General features: G+C 44.8%; 1 protein-coding gene across 1 annotated transcript in view; it reads right to left on the bottom strand.

The window, feature by feature from the left end:
* Positions 1–10,304: 10,304 nt before the first annotated feature.
* LOC1272992 (acetylcholine receptor subunit beta-like 2) overlaps positions 10,305–20,509 on the bottom strand; it is a 32,141-nt gene continuing 21,936 nt past the window's right edge. Inside the window, exon 9 of the mRNA XM_061650583.1 lies at positions 10,305–10,666. Coding sequence (XP_061506567.1) covers positions 10,451–10,666 — 216 coding nt within the window. The 3' untranslated portion in view covers positions 10,305–10,450. The remainder of the gene's footprint in view (positions 10,667–20,509) is intronic.

The following is a 20,509-nucleotide window of genomic DNA, read 5'->3' as shown; positions in this document are numbered from 1 at the left end:
CATTTATGAACCCAATATTTAATCCTTTCCTGTCAAACACTCACCCTACCTGCCCCGATGATAAGTGGACAATTCGTTCACTGTCGGTTTCTGTCCGCACTAACAACCAAGAGAGAGAAAAAAACTCCCCACTACACAACTAAATTATATTTCATCGCACATAGAAAACCAATTTCACGCCAAACACCGAACACCAAACCTGCGTCCGTTAAGCCATAATACTTTGAATCCATTTCAATTTCAATTTACATGCTCCCCCTTCAGTCCCAGGTTCACTGGGAGGTACGGCAGGAACGAAAAGTACAGGCTGACTGAACCGAAACCTAATACCAAACCGATGACGGACACGCATCGCACTTACTGTGCGTTTCTGGACGAGCGGACGAGCAAAAGCAACAACAACAAAAAATAGAGGAAAACGACCCCCCCCCCTTGTCGTACGGTGCTCGTTAAGCTTAGGGGCTCGTGTTGGCATGGCAACCCGCAAACGGCATCGTGATACAAAGCCAGCGAGCATTGTCGCATGTACGAGGGCAAGGTTTTTGCTGCCGCAAGGTCTCGACACTGCCTGCACACCAACCCCGTTGGTGAGTGATCATATTTGGTAAACCACGAAATTAGTTTCGGCAGTGGGAAAACACCCGCCACCAAAGCCTGCTGGTGTGCTGGTCCTCGATTGCTGTCGACCGATGCGCTGTCGTCATTCGGCCTGACGCGCACACACACACACACTGCCCAAACTGGCTCTAAATATTGGTCACCGTTGCACTGGATTGGATCGTACACTCTACCGAGATGGATGCACCAATGCAGCAAATGACATTTTCGAGAGGGAAGGAAGGCGATTCCGAACGAGACTGTAAACTGTTCCGAAGGATCGGATTGAATCGGTAGCTTTTTGCTAGCGCAACGAACCCAGTAGAGCCTTCACAGGTTTGCACAGGCTCCCCATTTTGCTGACAAGTTAACCTGTCCGATGATATTGGTTGCTTTCGTTTTGGAAGTGCGTGGAACCACAAAGCGGTTTAAAGGTGTACTAGGTGTGCAGTTTCAATGTACACTAGGAGGGGGAAAATTGGACATTCGATAATGAAGCAACCTTAACCTTTCTTTTTACATCATTTTGCTACAAAACCTTATCCCATTTCGCAACCAACACGCTTGCGTATGGCTATACAAAGCGCAACTACGAAAGGCTAATTCGACGCGTAATTGAATATTTGATACAGATCTATGCATACAGTACGCTGTTAATTCGATATTCATTTGGCGGTTGGTACCAAACGTCGGTAAACAATGATTGATTGCTTCGTGCATAAATAAACATCAATCGGTTGCAAATTGATTATTAATTAGCTGGATGCAATTTTTGCCCTTTCATGCAAAGTATGCACCCGTGCCGGAGCAAATAGGGTCACCACGCTCGGTACAGGTTGTAGCATGCAGCGCATCTTGTGTTTTATTTTTTATTTTTTTATGTACAAAAATTAAAGGATATCCTTTAATTTATACTTCTATTGGATACTTTTGCAAACCTTTACTACTAAATACCACTAAATTCAACCAGTTCAACCAACACCCTTGGGAAACAGTCCTAACCAGTGTTGCGAACGGTGACGTTCATCGACATAAAATTGTAAACATTCATTCGATTTGAAGCTTCCCATTCCCATCTCTCTCTGTCATTTGACATTCCCGTCAAAAAATGTCATTTGACATGAAGACATTTTCAAGATACATTCATTTGACATTCGCCAACCTGTATGAATCGTGAACTGTGTCGTATTGCAAACGGCCGTATTCATGTCAAACTACAACAGAGCGTGCGGTGCAAAGGCTTTCGTTTCACTAGTTTTTGCTATTTCACTAGAATCCCCATATTCAGCGACGATACACTTCATAATCCTCCGATCGTATCGATTTGTGTTGTTCAAAAAATGTCAAATGACATTTAGACTACATTGTTTACATTTCATGTCATTGCATCAGCCCTGACGGTAGCGACACGAATGAATTTCGTTTAATGACAGTCGTGTCATGGAAGCATTGAATGTCATCAGCCAAAAATTATTTTGACCGGCTGTTTACGGTGACTGTCATGAAAAATGTCAACAGTTAACAACACTGGTCCTAACAATAAGAAATATTGTTAGGAAGCATAATTAGCAAAACCAACTTACCTTTCAATCCGTCCTATTCGATGGGGAGATTTCGCCGAACTCGTTAACATCATCAGCACAATAGCGGCGCTCGACCGATCGAACTCGTACAACTCGTACAGGGTTTCTTGTTTTTTTCTTTTTTTTTTGTTTTGTTTGCATACGACCGTCGTCAAACTCGTGCGCGCGGATTTGAAATGCCGCCTAGCCTGCTTGGACCTAGCGAACAATACATCGGCGACTAATCCTACGGAAGGCTGAACCTTTTGTTAGGCAAACGCTGGGGGAGTAAGTTGAAGGCGAAATATCAATGGGAAAGAAAGTTTTAATACAAAAAAAGAAAAAAAAATCTTTTACGAAAGCATAGCATAGTTTTTGAAAACAAAATTTAAATATTAGGCGAAAACGTGCAGCGTAGTTTTGCTCAAAGATTCGCCCAAATCACTAAACTATTTGTTTGAAAAAGTAGCATTGCAAAATAACAAAAAAAGAGCACACAAAAAAAGTTTGAACAAAAATAAGGAATCAGATGGTTAAGCCGTAAACGTTCCTCATAAAAAAAAAAACACAACCGTCTCCCTCAAGGCACACAGCCCACGGAGACGGAGCAAACACGCAAATCATATTTTGATCATAAACATCTTTTCTCTCTCGCGAGAAAATACAAACACATATCCCCACCCCTCCCCCCTCGATTTCCCGGGTGCAGAGGTGGGGTGTTGCGGAAAAGAACAATCAAGACAGTGTGTGCCGAAACAAACAAACAGTTTTGCAAACTCCAGCTCGCGTCTTCTCGCTTATTCAAAAAACCAGTTCGCAACGCAGGCACCAGCCACGAAACGAGAAACGCGAAAAGAACAAATACTGTAACGAAAAACAAGACAACAATAACAAAACTCCCCAGCACAGCTCCAGTAACGCTGTAAGAAACAAATAAAAATAAATAAACTCAACATTCTTTCTTGCTTCCATTTTTGTTTTTTTTTTGTTTTGTTTTGCTGAGCAGCGCTCTTTCTTTACCATCCCTGGGTTAACAACAGAGCTGAGTAACACACACACACACACACACGCATAGACACACTCACACAAGCAGCAAGAAAGGATGTGAACCGGTGCCATCGACGACCAACTACAATAAAACAACAAAATCCATCATGAAAATGTGAAGCAAAACATCGCCTCAGCGTAAGGGGTGGTGTTTTGTTGTTTTTTCATCCCTTCCTTTTCTTTTTTTGTTTTTTACACAACAGCACATTTCTCATCATTTTCTTCGCCGGGCTGGGTTATGCTGCCGTCCGACCGTTCGTTCGTTCGTTCTTTTATTTTTTGCATATTTTTATGTGTTGTCTCCCGTTCGGTCCACCGCGCGAAAGCCGACAGGCGGGTGGGGTGGCTTTGGCTATTTTATTTCCCGTTCCCTTCCCTTCTTCTCGTGCAACTCCCTCCCTCTAGTTCCCCGCTGAAGCTTGTGACCGATGCTGCAGCACGCCGCTCTCCCCCCCCCCCCCCCCTCTCCCTCGGAGGCATTTCTGGATGCTAAGGGGATGTTTATTGCACTTGGGATTTTCGCACATCAATATTTTTGTTCGAATATATATTTTTTTCCTCTCCATTTCATTTCCAAAAAGGGTAAGCGTGAGGGCACGAAAAGAGGGAGGGGGGGGATAATATTTGCACCCCCCCCCCCCCCCCCCCCGAAAAACCGTTTAGTGTGCACGGGGCGGCTCGCATCTTCGTCAACATTCCGTGTTTCCGGAATCCGGCGCAAAAGGGAGGGCTGGGAGGCTGGGGCAATTTTTGTTTGCTTCTCCGGTTCGGTGCCTTTCTGTCCGGTGCAGACGGTTCTTTTTCTGCTGTTTTGTTAATCTATCCGCTCCTCGCGGGGAATGGGGCAGGAGGAGCCCTAAACGGGAGCAGTAACTTGTAATCTTGCTTGTAATGTACGGCACGGGGCCGGTCGCGCGCGCGGGAGAGAGAGAGAGAGAGAGAGTGAGAGTGAAGCAAATGCCTGAACGCAGGCCAGCTAAAGCGTATAAAGCTGGGTTCATGATTAAATTTAAAACCCAAATCTTTCCCACAGCGTGCCCATAATATCCAATTTCGTGTGGCCGTTGGGGCGCGCTCGTTCTGAAATATCACTATGCGCTAAACGTGAGAGTGGCTTTTTTTTGCTTTCTAAACCTACCGCCGTGAAGAAACCTACCTAACAGGAAGGTTGATAATATAAACCAGACTAAGAAAGATATCAGATGGTGGGTTTTGTTTGAATGAGAAAAAAAAACACCCACACACAAGTCCACCCCACCTAACAAAGAATATAACGACCCACGGAATGCAAAAGCACGCAAGCGGCGAATGGGAAGCGCTTTTGCGCAAGCTTTGGCACGCGGAGCCTCAGAAGAATAGCCAAATGTCGACCACATTTTTTCGCTCAAATTTTCAGCCCATTCGCGTAGCAATGGGTGACCAAAAGGTGTTGGGGGTTGGTTGGTTGGTTGGTTTCGTCTCATGTCTTAAAGGTAGTGATGGGAAAAATGTAGTTTTTGTCGGAATCGATTCCGGCTAGCTCCGCAGTTTTCTGGAATCGATTCCGGATAGTAGGTCCGGAATCAGTTTCCGGAATCGATTCCGGAATCGGCTCCGGAATCGGAACCGACTCCGGAATTGGTTCCGGAATCGACTCCGGAATCGGAATCCAGAATTGATTCCGGAATCGGCTCCGGAATCGGAATCGGCTAAGGAATCTGAATCGGCTCCGGAATCGGAATCGCTTCCGGAATCGGAATCGCCTCCGGAATCGGCTCCAGAATTGATTCCGGAATCGGTTCCGGAATCGGATTTGGTTCCGGAATCGACTCCGGAATCGGTTCCGGAATCGAAGTCGGCTCTCGAGTCGAAAATGGCTCATAAATTAGAATTGGCTACCAAACGGAGTCAGTTTCGGCATCGCCATAAAAATAGGCGTTTGGGTCCAATCATACTACGTATTGATAACCGCAAAAATCCAAATTTACTTGTAAAAGATCCATTCTCATGGAGATTACCGAACTGATTTCGCTCCGGAGTCCGATGATCAGCTCCGGAATCGGCTCCGGAATTGGCTCCGGAATCGGCTCCGGAATCGGCTCCGGAATCGACTCCGGAATCGACTCCGGAATCGGAATCGATTCCAGCATCGGAATCGGCTCCGGAATAGATTCCGAACACGGAATCGGAATCGGGTAGGTCCGATTCCGAGCTCCCACCACTACTTAAAGGTACGGTTAATCATCCGTGGTCAACGTGTTCCCGGGGGCGCATCCGGAGCAGTTGGTTGGATTTGGCGTGAATCATCCATATAGAGAGTATGCCGCCTACTTCGACCTTCCACCAAGATCGTACACAGAGTGAGAGAGAGAGAGAGAGGGAGAAGACACGCTCGCACAAGGATCGCACCAGACCCATCCAAGCAGGCCAGATCCGTTTCATTCGATTCGAGCAGTAATTGATGGTGCAGCATATTTTAAAGGTCCAAAGGGAATGTGCACCCGGCGATCGAGCCACCCGTAGCATACCCGTAGCACTGGCACTCCTCTTTTGTTGCTTTTTCGCACCAAGGGCGCTATTTTCCCGACGAATGAAACTAGAAAACAAAGCCCGCAACCGTAAGCGGAGTTAAACGGAGGGAAGGCAAAATTAACACACAAACGCAACACATTCCAGCACATAATCTCAGCACCGGAAGCTCTACCCAGTGGAGGTTCAGATGATAAAGTTTTATATTTGACCAAATTAACTGCCACGCTCAAACACACACACACACGCTCTCGTTCGCACAAAAACGCGTTGTGTGCTGTAGGTTTTTGTGTATGTTTGTGAGCTGGAAGAGCTTTTTTTGGGGGGGGGGGCTTCTATTGCAGTTCACCACACTGAGACAGTGTAATCGTTAATATCAATTAGTGCGACCACATTCCGGCATGCTCAAGTGGCCGGAGTAAATTTCTCATGAGAAACCTTTAATATCTTCCTGCCTTTTTTGTTCTCTCCCTTCCTATCTCTCTGCTGCTGGAGTTTGTTTTCGCTTCGTTCCCCCGGCTTCCGATGTTTTAAGTAGTATTACTTTTAATTAAATTAGCTAAATGTAATGGGCAGGGAGGTGGAACGGTGTGAAGAAGAGAAAGGGCGGAAAACTCCCCAGGCAAAGCCTAAACCATGGGCATTTCGGTGTTTAAGTAGGAATTTTTGGGCAATTTCCAACATTAAAGATAATGCTGAGAAATGGCCCATTTTGCTTGGTGGCTTTGTGTGCTGGGCGAACAAGATGCTAAAATTTATTCACATTGATCGCTCGACGACTGTGTAGTTGTTATACTAGTAGTAGTATTAGTAGTAGTAGTAGTAGTACTGATAGTAATGATAGTTCAACAATTGTGCTAGCTTCAATTTGGTTGGTTTTAAGAGCGATGTAGACCGCACTTCCCAGTCGTGGTGTTGGCTATTCCATTTAGTGATTTTGAGCTTTTGAAAATATAATGAACATTGTATTATTTATCATAATTTTTGTTTAAATAGCTTATCACTTACATCCTCGTATTCCTACAAAATACACATCAAATAACTATGTCTACCCATTAACGGTGGGGAGGACCAAATTACTGTAATTTCGTGTATATCCAAACGCAATAAGAATCATATAACAACGTTCCCAAAATTCCTCATCTAAACTCAACTAGACATTTAGATAGAATTTCCACTGCCTACCAACCAACACTGACTGTGGCTAGCACCGAATGAAAACCTTAACTCATACCACACACACACACACACACCGACCTGCCATTGCATGTTACAGCAAAACGACACCTGACAAAGCCGACGCTTTGCTGCGCAAGGTAGTGGTGGTTTGCGTGAAAATAAATCTCCGCCCTCGGTTAGCAAATCCCTGTGGAGTTTCACAGCACACAGCCGCCCAGTCACATCAGCACATGCCATCCCGTTGCTGGCAACAAGCCTCCCACTGACTGTGTAATACGATTGACGGTTGCTCCGCAGCGTAACGTACGTACGCATTCCCCACACGCTGCCGCGCACACGTCGCCCCAGCTGGTTGGAGAAAATTGGAAAACTTTTCCAAAGAAATAATCAGTCCCTACTCTGTCCTAGTCTGAGGGTGGCAAGCACATTCGTGTTCCTTCTTTTTTCGACACTTTCCCATTCCCATGCTCACGCTCAGTAGTTGCTTGTTGCCCGCTCGCATGTTCGAGAACGGGAACCTCCAGAACTTCCACCTACCACGGGTCACACCGTAAGCAGATAAATCACCTGCAAAGTGGATACGTTTGCAGGATTCTTTTGCTTCATCGCGAATGACACCGTGCGTTTGGCGTGGTACGGCCGTGGTTGCCGTGATTTGCCACACCGGTTCAAACCACGGCTGCAGCTGCATCCTTGAATGCAAAACCCCGGATCTAGAAGGCGTGAGCTAACCTTCACAACTACCACCCCACCCCCCCCCCCCCCATCCCACCCACCTCAGCCCCTCCCAGGTGGCACTGACAGCCGTACGGATGTTTGCACCTCATCGCAGCATGCGCGCGGTGGCTCCGTTGGGAACCATTGTCAACGACAGCGACATCAACCCGACCTAACCGTTGGTTGTTAAATTTACAGTCGCTGCCCTGCCACGCCATGGCTACCAAGCTGTACCAAAGCTTTGCGAAACGTAATTGAGCAACAGGATGTACAGGTAGTTGGTGAGTTGGTGGAGACTGTGCAAGAAGGGGAAGAGGACAGGGGAAATCACCTTTTTTAAGGACGGTATAAATTCCGCCAGCTGATTGTTGGTAGACGTTTCCGTGCCTTTGCCTTCCACTCTGATAAGGATTTCCACTTGAAGGAAATTACATTCATTCAAACTACAGTGCGGAACGGCATTGGTATGCATGCTCCCATTTTTACCATATTTTATGGTCAATTTATTAATTATCAAACGGTTGATTGAAGCACAAAATTAAACCGAAAAATGGTATCACTTTGAATAGTGAGCAGTTAAGTAAGAAAGTAAAAACTAGCGTGAAACTTCCCCTAAGGTATACTTCTCTGCCAGTCACTGTAAACACGCCTTGCACCGTAATGCGAAATAGCTCGCTCGCTCGCTCGCTAATAGTGTTATGAATTTTCGCTCCTACTGTGAATAATTAGATCCACTCAGTTCTGCAATTGTCACGCGAACAGAACCTGCCCTTCCCGCGCTCCCTTCGTTCGACCGGCCACCACCAAGAAACTGCGACGGACGGAAGTGACTGCAGCATAATGTAGCGAACCGGCTGCTCGCACCCGCGCTGCTTCGTTTGCCTATTTTTCACTCGGCTGTCTTTAAGATGAGCTTTCACGTGTTTTGTCCGTGGGGAAACGTTGTACCATTTTGGGGGTGGCAACCCGGTGGCAACGAAACGTTACCATAGGTAAAAGTGGGCTGGGAGCGAACCGAGCGACGAACCTAATTACCATCGCAACGGAACGACTCGGCCTACGACTCGGGGCCACGGGTGTGATGCTGGAATGCTTCCCGGAATGCTGCGGAAAGGTGAAAGGATCGCACCCATTCTTTGCCATGTTATTTCGTTCATAATTATATCACAACATTCAGCAAACAACAGCAGCACCAACAAGAAAAAAGTCAAGCCCCTACAATTAGCGAATGTCATCCCTGTCATCAGCGCAATGCTTCCGTCTCGGGGGATCGGGGTCTTGGTAATTGAGGCTTTTCTTTTCCCGTTGAGGCTCGCTACTCGGTGCGATAATGTTACTGATTATAATTTAAAACTTCATTCAGCACATAATTACATTGCATTCTGCATACTTTTTTTTCTTCTCATCAACTCATGCGTAAAACAGGGTACGGTTCAAAAAATTACAATATACTAATGTGTAGCCCAGGGAATGGTGTGGTAAGTGTGCGACAATTCCAATTAAATCCCTATTTGAAATAATGTTACTTTTAACACAGAAACATAAACCATTACTTGTTACACTCATGGTAAATGTTACTAAAAGGCTTTAGTGTTGAAGCGCTTGTTTTGTAGTGTATACAAAAGCTACACAAATTGCGCTGAATTTCTCTAAACGCTCAACTTCGGTAAAACGTCTGTAAATAGCAAAACCTCAGCACACAGGGTTACGCAAAACATGCTCAATCCTACACATGCACACCAGACAATTCAATCAGTACGTCCCGTACCGAAGGTCTCGGGTCCGCCGGAAAACCGTCCGTGCTTTGAACCGACCATCGGGCTACAAAAGCTACAAGTGTATGCAAACTTTGCGCCCTGTCTTGCACTCCATTTCCGCCCGTTTGCTGTTGAGCTGGTTCAATTTTCACTTCAACTTACACACAAACGTTGGCTCCGAACTGTCTCGAGACGGTGTCACAATAGTGAGTGCACCGGAGTGCTTAAAATACCCCTAACATTGCTTCGCCAAAGTGCTCTTGTGGGCAAGGCGCTCGAAAGAAGCACACTCTACACCAAATGGGGATTGAAGGTTGTTTCGGTAGTGGTCTTCGCACAAAACGCTGCTAAACTGTTAGAAAGAGGTTGGTTCCTTGTTGCTTGCTGTTTTTATGCAGGGAAAGTGTAACGAAGGAAGTTGGGTCTCTATATAATAGAAAATGAATTTAATTTCATTTATGCTGCACCATACAAAACGCCATATAAAGAAAGCTATTTCATTTTAATAGAAGAAATTGTCTGAAAACGGTTATTATTAAGATTATTTAAAAAAAATGTTTAAAGACAAAAATGTGTATTTGAAAAGAAAAACAAGATAATAAAAAGTACAAACTCACCACATTTAAACCCAGTACAAACATGTGCTCGTTACGCTTTATTCACTAATTGCTTCTTCTGCTTCTTCTCATTTTTTTGTGTTACCGTAATGTTAAGTTTCGATTAAGAAATGCTGTCGATTCGCTGTTCGGTATTCGTAGTAGTTTTTCGTTATAAATGGAATTACACTTTATATCTTAACCAATGCACTGTTACTTCTGTTGCTTTTCTCTTCTGTTGCTGTGGTATTGTTGGATTGCTTACCAACCTACCAGCCATTGGAAAAATTTGTTACTATATAAACGCGTACTTAAGTGCATATTTCATCAAACGGTGTATCTCCTTCAGAACAAATGCACACACATTGTAGTTGAAACCCGTCCCGTAGCCGTCTCAACATACTGGAAAGTGACGTACAGAAATAAATAAAAAAAAAAAACAACAAACCCATGGTTCCCCCACAATATCCGGGGCATAGGGCGTGATTTAATCCAGCGTGATGCGCACGATGTCCGGCGGAAGCATAAAGTTGTTCTTGCGCAGCGGTATTTCGCTCAGCTGCTGGTCGACGGGGGCCCGCGTATCGTACAGCGACGGGCTTTGGAAGATGATGCCGAACGTGCCGAAGATGCAGGAAATGGTAAACACCCACAGAAAGAACCGATCCAGCACCATCGAGACGAACTTCCAGTCCTCGACGATCTGTGTGGCGATAGTGAAGAAGAATGTTAGTCGATGCTGCGTATGTGCTGCGTACACTTTAAGTGCGCTTAACTGCGCACTCGCTTTAATACTGATGCTTACTTAAATTAATAAAGTTTATATAAAAGATATATTCATTACAGGAGTCAATTTTATTTATTACAACCCTTAAACAATGCGACATGCTACTGCTTTTCAGGCACTTTCCACTACTACGACACCAACAATAACGCAAATGCTTATCACATCGTTCCAGTCCACTCGAGCTGGTGGTACACGTATATAAATCAACATCACTCATCTCACGCTTTTCCTTCACTTCCATCCGGGTTCACCTCTGTTCGGGTTTGGTGGTGCTCTAAACACAATTTGCCCAGCAGCCAAGTGTCTTATTGCACTTTGTTTGCCATGTTTTCCCCTGTGGGAGAAATTCCAGTCCACAGAAAGCTCGACCCAAAACTCGACGGGCTTCGGACGGACGGACGTACCGCGACATCTCAGCTTCCGAAAAAAAATACACACACACACACACAAAAACGACCACCACCACCATCAGCATCACCCATCTGTCTGTCTAAAACCATCCTTCACCAGCGTGTAAACTCTCGCTGCGAGCATGTGCCACTCGGCTGGCAGAGGGAAGCATGATTGATTAATATGCATATAATTCATCCGAAAATTGAATGCGCACTACGATATTGTTTTAATTTCACAGCGCTCACAGCGTGGATGAAGCCGTGGATGGACTCTCTCGTTCGCGCTCTTTCTCTCTGTCTTTTGTTTCCATCGTACCATGACCATCACCATCGTCATAACGCCGCGGGAGTATCAAATTTCCGTTACCCCGCAGGCGTACCATCAGTCCCGGATGCGAACCCCGATATGACTACGGTACGGACAGAGCGGAACCTGATATTCAATATCACCATCACCGATGGCCCCAACCCAAAGGCTTTTGGCTTTTGGTGAAGTTTCGAAACGCTCAGCCATGGAAATGGCAATATCATTTTTAAGCCATTGGACAGTTCATTCGTCGTTTGGAGTGATTAATTAGTTGACACCCTCGCGTATAAGCAGCCAACGATAATGGCGCGCCTTTCTTTCTTTCTTTTTTTTTTTTGCAGTACCATTTGACGCTTGATTGGATATTCAGGCTTGCGTGTCGATACAATCTATAGTCTGTTTGATTTGAGCTGATTGTTAAGACTTGTAAAGGGGCGCTGTTTTGCTGGAACAAAGGGAGTAACTTTAAAGCAATGTTCATCTAGCTTGTTAACAACCCCAAAAAGGGTGTTAACAGCTGTAATAAATACTAGTTTCTCAACAACAGAACACAAAAATACAATAAACATTTAAAGTTATTTTAGAACTGATAACAATGCTATCAAAACAATTCAGCTTAACCATCGCAAACACGTTCACGCACACATCAAACCAAATCAATAATAATGAAATCATTCAATCAAACGTAGATCAACAGAATTAAAGTGATATCTCCTTCTGATAAACCACTGATAAGCTGACGCGTAAAGAAATACAGAAATATATACACACACACACACGCAGAAAGATAAACCTACACACACACAGGCTTATGCGTCTATGGTGCTGAATTTAATTTGCCTCACTTTGATTGATGACCCTAATTATCTGCCGGCGTTTGATGCTAAAAATATCAGCTTGATCCACAGCAGCTACGGTGCACAGCACCTTCTGCTTACTCTCCTTGCTCCGCGTTATCGCGTAAAAACCACTCCTTCATTCGGGGGAGACACAGAAGGAAAGCAACGCAACTCTCCCACCCACACACACACATGAAAACGCCCAAAATCACACAAAAACCAGCTGACACACACACATATAGATTTATCCCCGACGCGGTGGACTTCCGACTGGACATTCGTTGTCCAACCCACAAAGACACTCCTCGTGCGTCTGAAACTGACTCCTCTCATTACTGATGTAGAACACAGCAAAACACAAAAGCCCCACAACATAAAAGCTTTTTTCAATACATACATACACACATCCCATAAAGTCCGAAACCTAACGAGCACGGCTCAATGAATAGCGATAAGCCCATGGGGAGATGCATTGGCCTTTTGTGGCGAACGGTTTTTTTCCGGTATCTGCCGTTATTCTCGATCGCTAGTGTTGTTTCAATCTCAAACCATAGGGAGCAAACACGCACACGCACCCGTGGACACAAGCTGACAAAACTACACTTTATGGAGAATTAGAAGAAAACTCAACCACACACACGGCGGCAATACCCTGCCGTGCATTGATCGTGCAACCTAGCAGCAACAAAAGCAACCAATGCCAGCGAGCGTTCGACTTTCGTCATCATCCAAGCAACCATTAACGAAGCATGGACAAGCATTTCTTCCGCATAATTAATGTACATATTTGAGGTTCGCTGTGTGCCAAGGTTAAGTTGCTGCTTTCATCTTTTGCCACTGCCACCGTACGGTGATAAGTAAGAAGCAAATACAGGGCTTTAGGGTAGTCAGCTCAGCAGGAAAAACCACAAAATCCTATTTCCATGTAGTTAACTGTGCAAAAGTGTAGATAGTATGGTGTATAGATATACCAACAAGAGGGGCTTGTCTTGTATAATTTGACAACGACAACGGAGAAATGAATTTCATTTCATTTAACGCCATATCCATGCATTAACACCGTCCGAACATTAAAGTTAATATTGAATTAGACGTAAAGCATTTCAAGGACATTAGAGCTAGCTTCAGCAACCCTGCAAGCAATCGAGCGCGCTTTCTTTGCTCGCTTCCCAGAACTTGCATAATAGTTCCCCCGATGCTGGGTACAGCAAGACGTACAGTACATCGTACTAAATGTATTGAGGGAAAAATTGAATTGGACATTTCTCCCCAGTGACCTCATGTTCTTCCCCACTTACGGTCCTCGTCTCTCTTTCGCTCGCTCGATCTATATTCCTTCTCCATTATTATCAGCAAATTTGGCCTTTCAACAGTTCGTGCCCTGTACTGTATTGTATCCCACAATCCCTACATCTTACCTGCTGTGATGCTGCTCCATCAAGGCCACTGGCACACACACACACAGCGTTTTATGCTAATCACTTGGGATTTATTTTCAGTAAATTTAATTATCCTACTGCAACAAGAAAAAACACTCTCCGCCTCGGTCACTGGGTTGGTCCGGTCTTTGCCGTTTCTTCGTCTCCCACGATCGTTGGCGTCACGGGCGTTCGCCTTTGTGAAGAGCACGTCGGCCGGTATTGCTTTGTAATTGCAGCCCACCATCTGCTCTTCTTCCCGCTTTTGCACCGTCACACTGCACCTTTACCTTTACCGTTAACGAGATTCATCCGCTACAGCCACGGGTGGCCACGGGAAGGCACGGGTCGCGCTCATTTTAAGATGAGAACGATCCCCGTGAACGATCACAACGGCGATAAACGGCAATAATCTTTACCGTGCCGATGGACTGGAAAAAGGGAAGGCTCGATTCAGGGAAAATCGACCAGAAAATGGATTCCTTCTTAAGGTAGAGTTTGTGCCGGCAAACACACACACACACACACACACACATACACACAATAGACAGTGGAAGGGAGCGAGATTGAAGAATCCGCCAACAATCCGCTCTGATGACGCTCTAATGATGGCACGTAAATCACATAAAAAATACATCATCGGCAAGTGCGCTAAAGTGGGGTTTTATAAGACGCTCGGAAAACGGATCCCAGGACCGCAAAAGCATCCGATCGTAAGGGTAAGATGGAGCAGAATATGTACCGATTTAATCCCTGTTTCTTCACGAGGAAGCACTAATAAATAAGCGCGATTTACATGAAATACAGTGCGAGTGCTTCTTGGTGGGCAGAGCTCAGTGTAGTTCTAAGTGGATTGATATACGGTTTAGTACACGGTGGTGGGATGTGGTCTTCTTCATCAGCACATTTGCATACAAAATTACAACTTGATTTACACATAGTAATAGATACAAAAGGCATCAAGTTAATTCTATATAAAAAATCGAAGACATTAAACACAAGGCTATGTTCTGCTTAACTTATTTTAAAGATTTTTTTATGTGTATTTGCAAAAATGCACCAAAAGAAATATAAAATTCGCATTTGAAAGCGCATCAAATAATTCTACGCAAATTAACTAAGAAAATAGGGATAACAGTATATTACAATAATTCTATGAAAATACTTAGTTTGGGTGGGAAACCTTCTTTATCCAATGGGGATACGTTTTTTCAACGTATAATAATAAATAAATAAAAATAAATAAATAAAAAATAACCTGAAATGGAGGCGCATGGTACGCCGTGCAGAAATATACTAATCCAAGATTTTCAACGCTTAATGTTTTATTAAATTATTTTTACTCCTCATAAATTATTATTCAAAACACATAATTTTTAAATGCTCTATTTAAAAAGTTATTCAAAAAAACATTTAAAAAATACCCAAATACAAAAGCAGATGGAGGCGCATGGTATTTTATTACAAATATTTTAACAACTTCATGCCAATTGTTCTATTTGAAACATCTTACGTTAGTCCACTTCAATTCGTGCTTATGTATATTAAAAAAACAACTTCCATAGCATCACTTGAAGCAACAATGCTGCCCCGCAACAATTTCCATACATTTCCATACCGAACGATGCTGGGCGCAAAAACTGCGTCGTCAGCAGCAGTTGTACCCAAAGTACCGTCATGATTACGTTTAATGCACTGCCCAACGGCTAAACCAACGCTAAACATGCTTCACCGAAAAGCGCTTACCTCCGCAAACGACCTAAACGTGTTTCTCGCTCTCTCTCTCTCTTCTCTTTTGGCCCTGCCGTAATCAAAGGGCACATGCATGCAAAATGAGGGGACACGCACAAACACACACACACACACACACACACACACACACACATACATACATGTTTCACATTTTAAGGAGAAAAGTTGAACACGTTTCCTTCAAGGGTAGACTGCACCCACACGTTATACATCTCTGCCTCACTCTCTCTCTCTCTACACATTGGCCACCATTCCTCTAACGCCTCCACCAGCTTAGCCTCGGCTGTACGCAGGTTAGGCCCGTGACTTACGAACTCAAATACCCCATCAACTTTAATTAGGGCTTTCCGTCCGTTTTGTCAGCGCTTTTCCAGAAAAGGTTCCTTCGTTCCGTGAAAACATCATCGCCCAAAGCGGCGAGGTGGCGAGAGAGAGAGAGAGAGAGAGAGAGAGAGAGAGAGAGAGAGAGATAGAGAGAGAGAGAGAGAGAGTGGGAAAGAAGGAATCTAGAGTCTAAAGATGAACAGAACAAAAAAAAGAAAACGACAAAAGAACGACAAAAAAAGGTCGCAAACGGTCTCACAATTACCCATTGCTTTAACATTTGGTTCAGAAGAGAGAGAAAAAAAAACAATTGTCCTTATTTGGGACAGGCAGGCAGACAGGCGGGTAGGTAGTGAGAGTGGACACTGCTCCGTGTTTTCCTTCTAACAAAGTAAACGGCTCAAAATAGACACGGAAGGAGCCCGCCCGAGAGCAAAAACTCAAAGCAAAGGGACGAGGAGGAGGAAGTTCCAAAAACGGACGGAAGGTTCATCCCCACCGCCCATCCCTGTCATGACAAAAAACTAGAGGGATTAAATTTTAATGATCATTACACTCATTTTGTACCGAAAATCTGTGCCGGTCAGTTCGCTTATGGGCGTAGGCAGGGTGGCGCAACAAAAACAAAACGATGCTTTGAGTGGATGGAGAAGGGGGGGGGGCTCGAAATGTGACCCCAAGAAGAGTCAACTTTCAACTTCCGAAAGGTGTAGAAGGATTAGAAAAATCGTCATTTTTTGTCTTCCTCTTGCTAAATCTGTTTCTTTAGCACAGCAGCTGAATCCTCTCCCCAACCGGGGACCGTTGGACCGTAACGGGTCCGGCATTGGGCCGATTATTGTGCGCTCTTTAACGAAAAATTGAGCCAAACATTACCTTTTTAGTGGGAAGGTTCTACTCGACGCCAGCGTTGCCAGGGTGATATTTAACATGAGCACACCAAAAAAACCCCCCCTTAATCGAACAGCGAGGAAGTAAAACTTTGGCACAAAACACACAGCCAGACGACGTAAAGCATGGCTACAAACGGGGTGGCTACCCGTTAAAAGAGGGTGGCCCATCTTATCCGCTTATCAAAGACATTCATCTACGTTTCGCGTAACGCTTAATGGTGGTGCGCGCTCGTAGTGTTCGTAGGGCCGAAGTCACGGCCTACCGAGAACAAACGGGCGAACGGGCAGAACAAAACCAAACAGAGCTGAATATTTGTCAAATGGCGCCATCCGGTTTTGCTGTTTTCGTTCCAGCTCCCTTCCCCCCCCCCCCCCTCCCCCTGGTTTTCCCCTGGTCTGTTTTGTCGTTTCTGTTTCTGTAGCTGTGTGCGTGCGTGCGTGCGTATGTGCGTGAAACCCGCTAGAAAGCCCAACCCCTTGGTGCGCTAGCGCGCGCTCGTTATCATTTTCATTAAGTCAATTTAACATCATCTCATTGCCGTTTAAAGTGGTCTTATTATTCATCCTGAGTGAGCCTGCTGCTGCGTAAGAAATCCTCCTGGTGGCCCTGCACCCGTACGTGTCCACGGAAGCCATTTTTAGCATTGGAACTGGTTTTTGGGGCGGATTTAATGCTTTCAAATCCCGACAGGGGATTTACGGTTGGTAAATTACTGGTATCGGTGGCGCTGGTCCCCGTTATCATTCTTTTACGCTGACATGAAATTTGTTTAGAATAAAGGGCAGCCGGGAAGAAGAACAAATGGGGCTTTCGAGTCAGACACTGCAGCCAGCTTTAAGCGGAGCTGAAGTTTTTCCACAGCAGTTTATGATTTGTCGATAAAGTTTTTCATTGCCCTAGCAAAAAGGGGAAACATAAAACTTATCTGCGCTTGCATGTAATTTAGGGAACGTTTGATGGAAGATGCTACGCGAAACAGTTTAACCTCTCAATTAGTAATTATGAGGAAAAAATGAGCTGCTGCAATGTATTATTGTAGAAATTAAAACATAAGTGAAGAATATAACATCAAATTTTATAATCACACACCACCACCACACACACCAAATTCATCATAAGGACATTCTAAGAGAAAAGAAAAGACGGCCCTTATCTTACTTGCCGTAAACATTAATTTATATATCATATTTATATATGATTAAAAATTTTAACTGAAAATACAATTGTATTCAAGCAATTAAACTTTTTTAAAGGTTTTTTTTGTCAAATGAAATGGAATATATTTTGTTATTAAAATCATTTACAATTTTAGTTTGACCTTTCCTACGATTTCACAGCTAAAAACTGTCCAAAAATGCCGATCAAATTGCAAAATGAATTAAACTGAAAGCGAATTAAATTTAATAAACATATAGTATTTGACATACAACGCTTTTTCAACCTAAAAAAGCCAGCATCCTTTTAAAAAAAAATACACGCTTTCAATCTGATATGCACATACACCTTACGGTCCGTTTGATCGTTCAACCAATCAAAAAATTAGCGACAGCTCCGTGTTCAAACTGCAGCAGAATGTTATAGCCAGCCTGACCATCCGCTCACAGCTCAATGATCCACAAAATTCATTCAAATCAAAGCCCGGTCTCCCTTAATACTGGGAAGGACGTACCAGTTCAACACCAAATCACAACCAGCCATCCAGCCAGCCAGCTGCAAGTGAGGGAGGATTGTACGGTCGGACTTTTGGATTGTGTCCCGTGTTCGCGACATGGCAAACACTACACACAAAAAACACACACACACCGAATGGGTACTCATAACAATACGCCGGTTCGTCACTCGCGCCCCCAAACCCAGATGAAAAAAAAAAAACGCCACACAACCCTAACCTGCCACTGAAAGTGTGATAGTTCTGAGATTGAAGAGACTACTACTGCTACCACTAACGCCAACGAACAAAAAAAAAAAAACACCCATCCGATCCCACAATCTCAGCCAGCAGCTTGGCGTTAGTGCGGCAGACAGTGGACAACCGATGGGCGCAGGAGGGGGTTTGGCTACCCTTTGTCGGCCGGCCCCGTGCACGGTTCATATACGATGAGATAGTACTTTGGGCTCAAATCGAGCGAAAGAAAAGCTGGAGGGAATTTTCAATGAGCTGTAATGGACTGCTGCTGCTGATGCTGCTGATGCCACATCCGTTCAACCAGCACCGGTAGGGACGCCAGCGACTGACCCTTTGGCCGGGTCGATGGGCTTTGATGTTCCGAGAGGAAAGCAATTTTCCTACCCGGTACACCTTTTTTTTCTCAATCCAGATCCTCTACAATTCACACCCTGCTGTGCTTTGCACACCCATACACACACACACATACCCACACACACGTATGTGCCCCTTTCTCCTCATCCTCTCCCTCTCTCTAGCCTTACTTAAGCATTCACTGATCGGCCCTTCCGGCCCTGGCTGCGTTGAGTGCTTCCACAAACATACCCATGCACACAATCTCACTCAATCGCGCTTTTTTTGGCAACGGCCACAAAAGGGATTCAGGCGTCGGGGACGATAACCTTTCGCTCCAACCCCGCTCCACACAGTATTTGTTATTTATCATTTTAACTGCTCTTCTTCACGGTGGCCCGTTTCGGTCCGTTCGTCCGAGGGTTTCGCGGCTTCTTCACACATCCATTTGCGCTAGCATGCGGTTAGCGCGGACAAAACCTGTGGCCCGTACGTGGCTGTAGCCGTACACCAGAAGAAGAAGTAGAAAAAACATTTTTCAACGTCCCGTTTCTGGCAAAACGGTGGGCGCGCGTGAAATATCGACGTCGATCAAGGATACAGAGGGAGAGAGCATGGCCCGGACGCACATGTGTGGCACCGCATTGTACGCAAGGCGAGAGTGCCATTTATTCTTCAACATCACGGTAGGCCAGCATCACTCCCAGTGTACAACAAACACACACACACACACCGCATACTTCGATGTGCTCTTGGTTCTTTCCATACGTTTTTGACGCGAGCACGTGTTTGCCAGCGCGCAGCAGGAAGCGCCAACCAAGCGCAAGGTGATGGAGGAGAAGGAACACCGATCGGTCCAAAACCACCAAAACGGTGAAATGGCCACTTTTATCGTTTGAAAGTAATGTTGAACAAATAGCGCAAGGCACACAGCCGACGAACAGCACGAACAACCCGCGTGCGAAGGCAGACGGGCAAGCGACGTTTTTGTTGGTTGCCACCACCACCACACCACCAGCGGCCAGAACACGAACCGCAAAGCCGGGGTGTTGTGATAACGGGCAAGATAAAATTAACAGCATCAATTTTTGTCAGCATAAATATTTTGATTGCAGTTTTTTGTTGTGCCTGTCAAAGGAAATTGTGTTGAAAAATGTTTCACACGATCGATTTTCCCGCTTGAGAGAGGGAGAGAGAAAGATAGAGTTGAACGCTTTGGGTGGTTAGTTTATCAATTTCATTAAAAAGTATTGCAAAACATAGATAAAGCATAATACATTAAAGCATTCTGAATGGGAGTTGTTTAAACTTTCCTTTTCAATAGGCAAGTCTTGCCTGCCGTTCTGGGAAACTATTTCTTCGTATTTTATAACGCTTACATTACCTAGCAAAAACACACAACCGATTTTGCGAGCATATTCATCACAATAAGCACCGTACGCAACCCCTTTCCCATAACGATACCTACAAAAGCACACAGCACAGCCGTCGACGAATAAATCATTCCCAGAACGATCCATCGCCCATCCACAAGCCGATAGAGCCCGTTCCCGGCCAACCGCGCTTAACCGGTTCCACTTCAAAACACATTCAA

This window comes from Anopheles gambiae, chromosome 2, assembly GCF_943734735.2.
Source record: "Anopheles gambiae chromosome 2, idAnoGambNW_F1_1, whole genome shotgun sequence".
Taxonomy (NCBI): domain Eukaryota; kingdom Metazoa; phylum Arthropoda; class Insecta; order Diptera; family Culicidae; genus Anopheles; species Anopheles gambiae.
The sequence above is the reverse complement of the archived record's forward strand: the minus strand, read 5'-3'. Positions and strand labels throughout refer to the sequence as shown.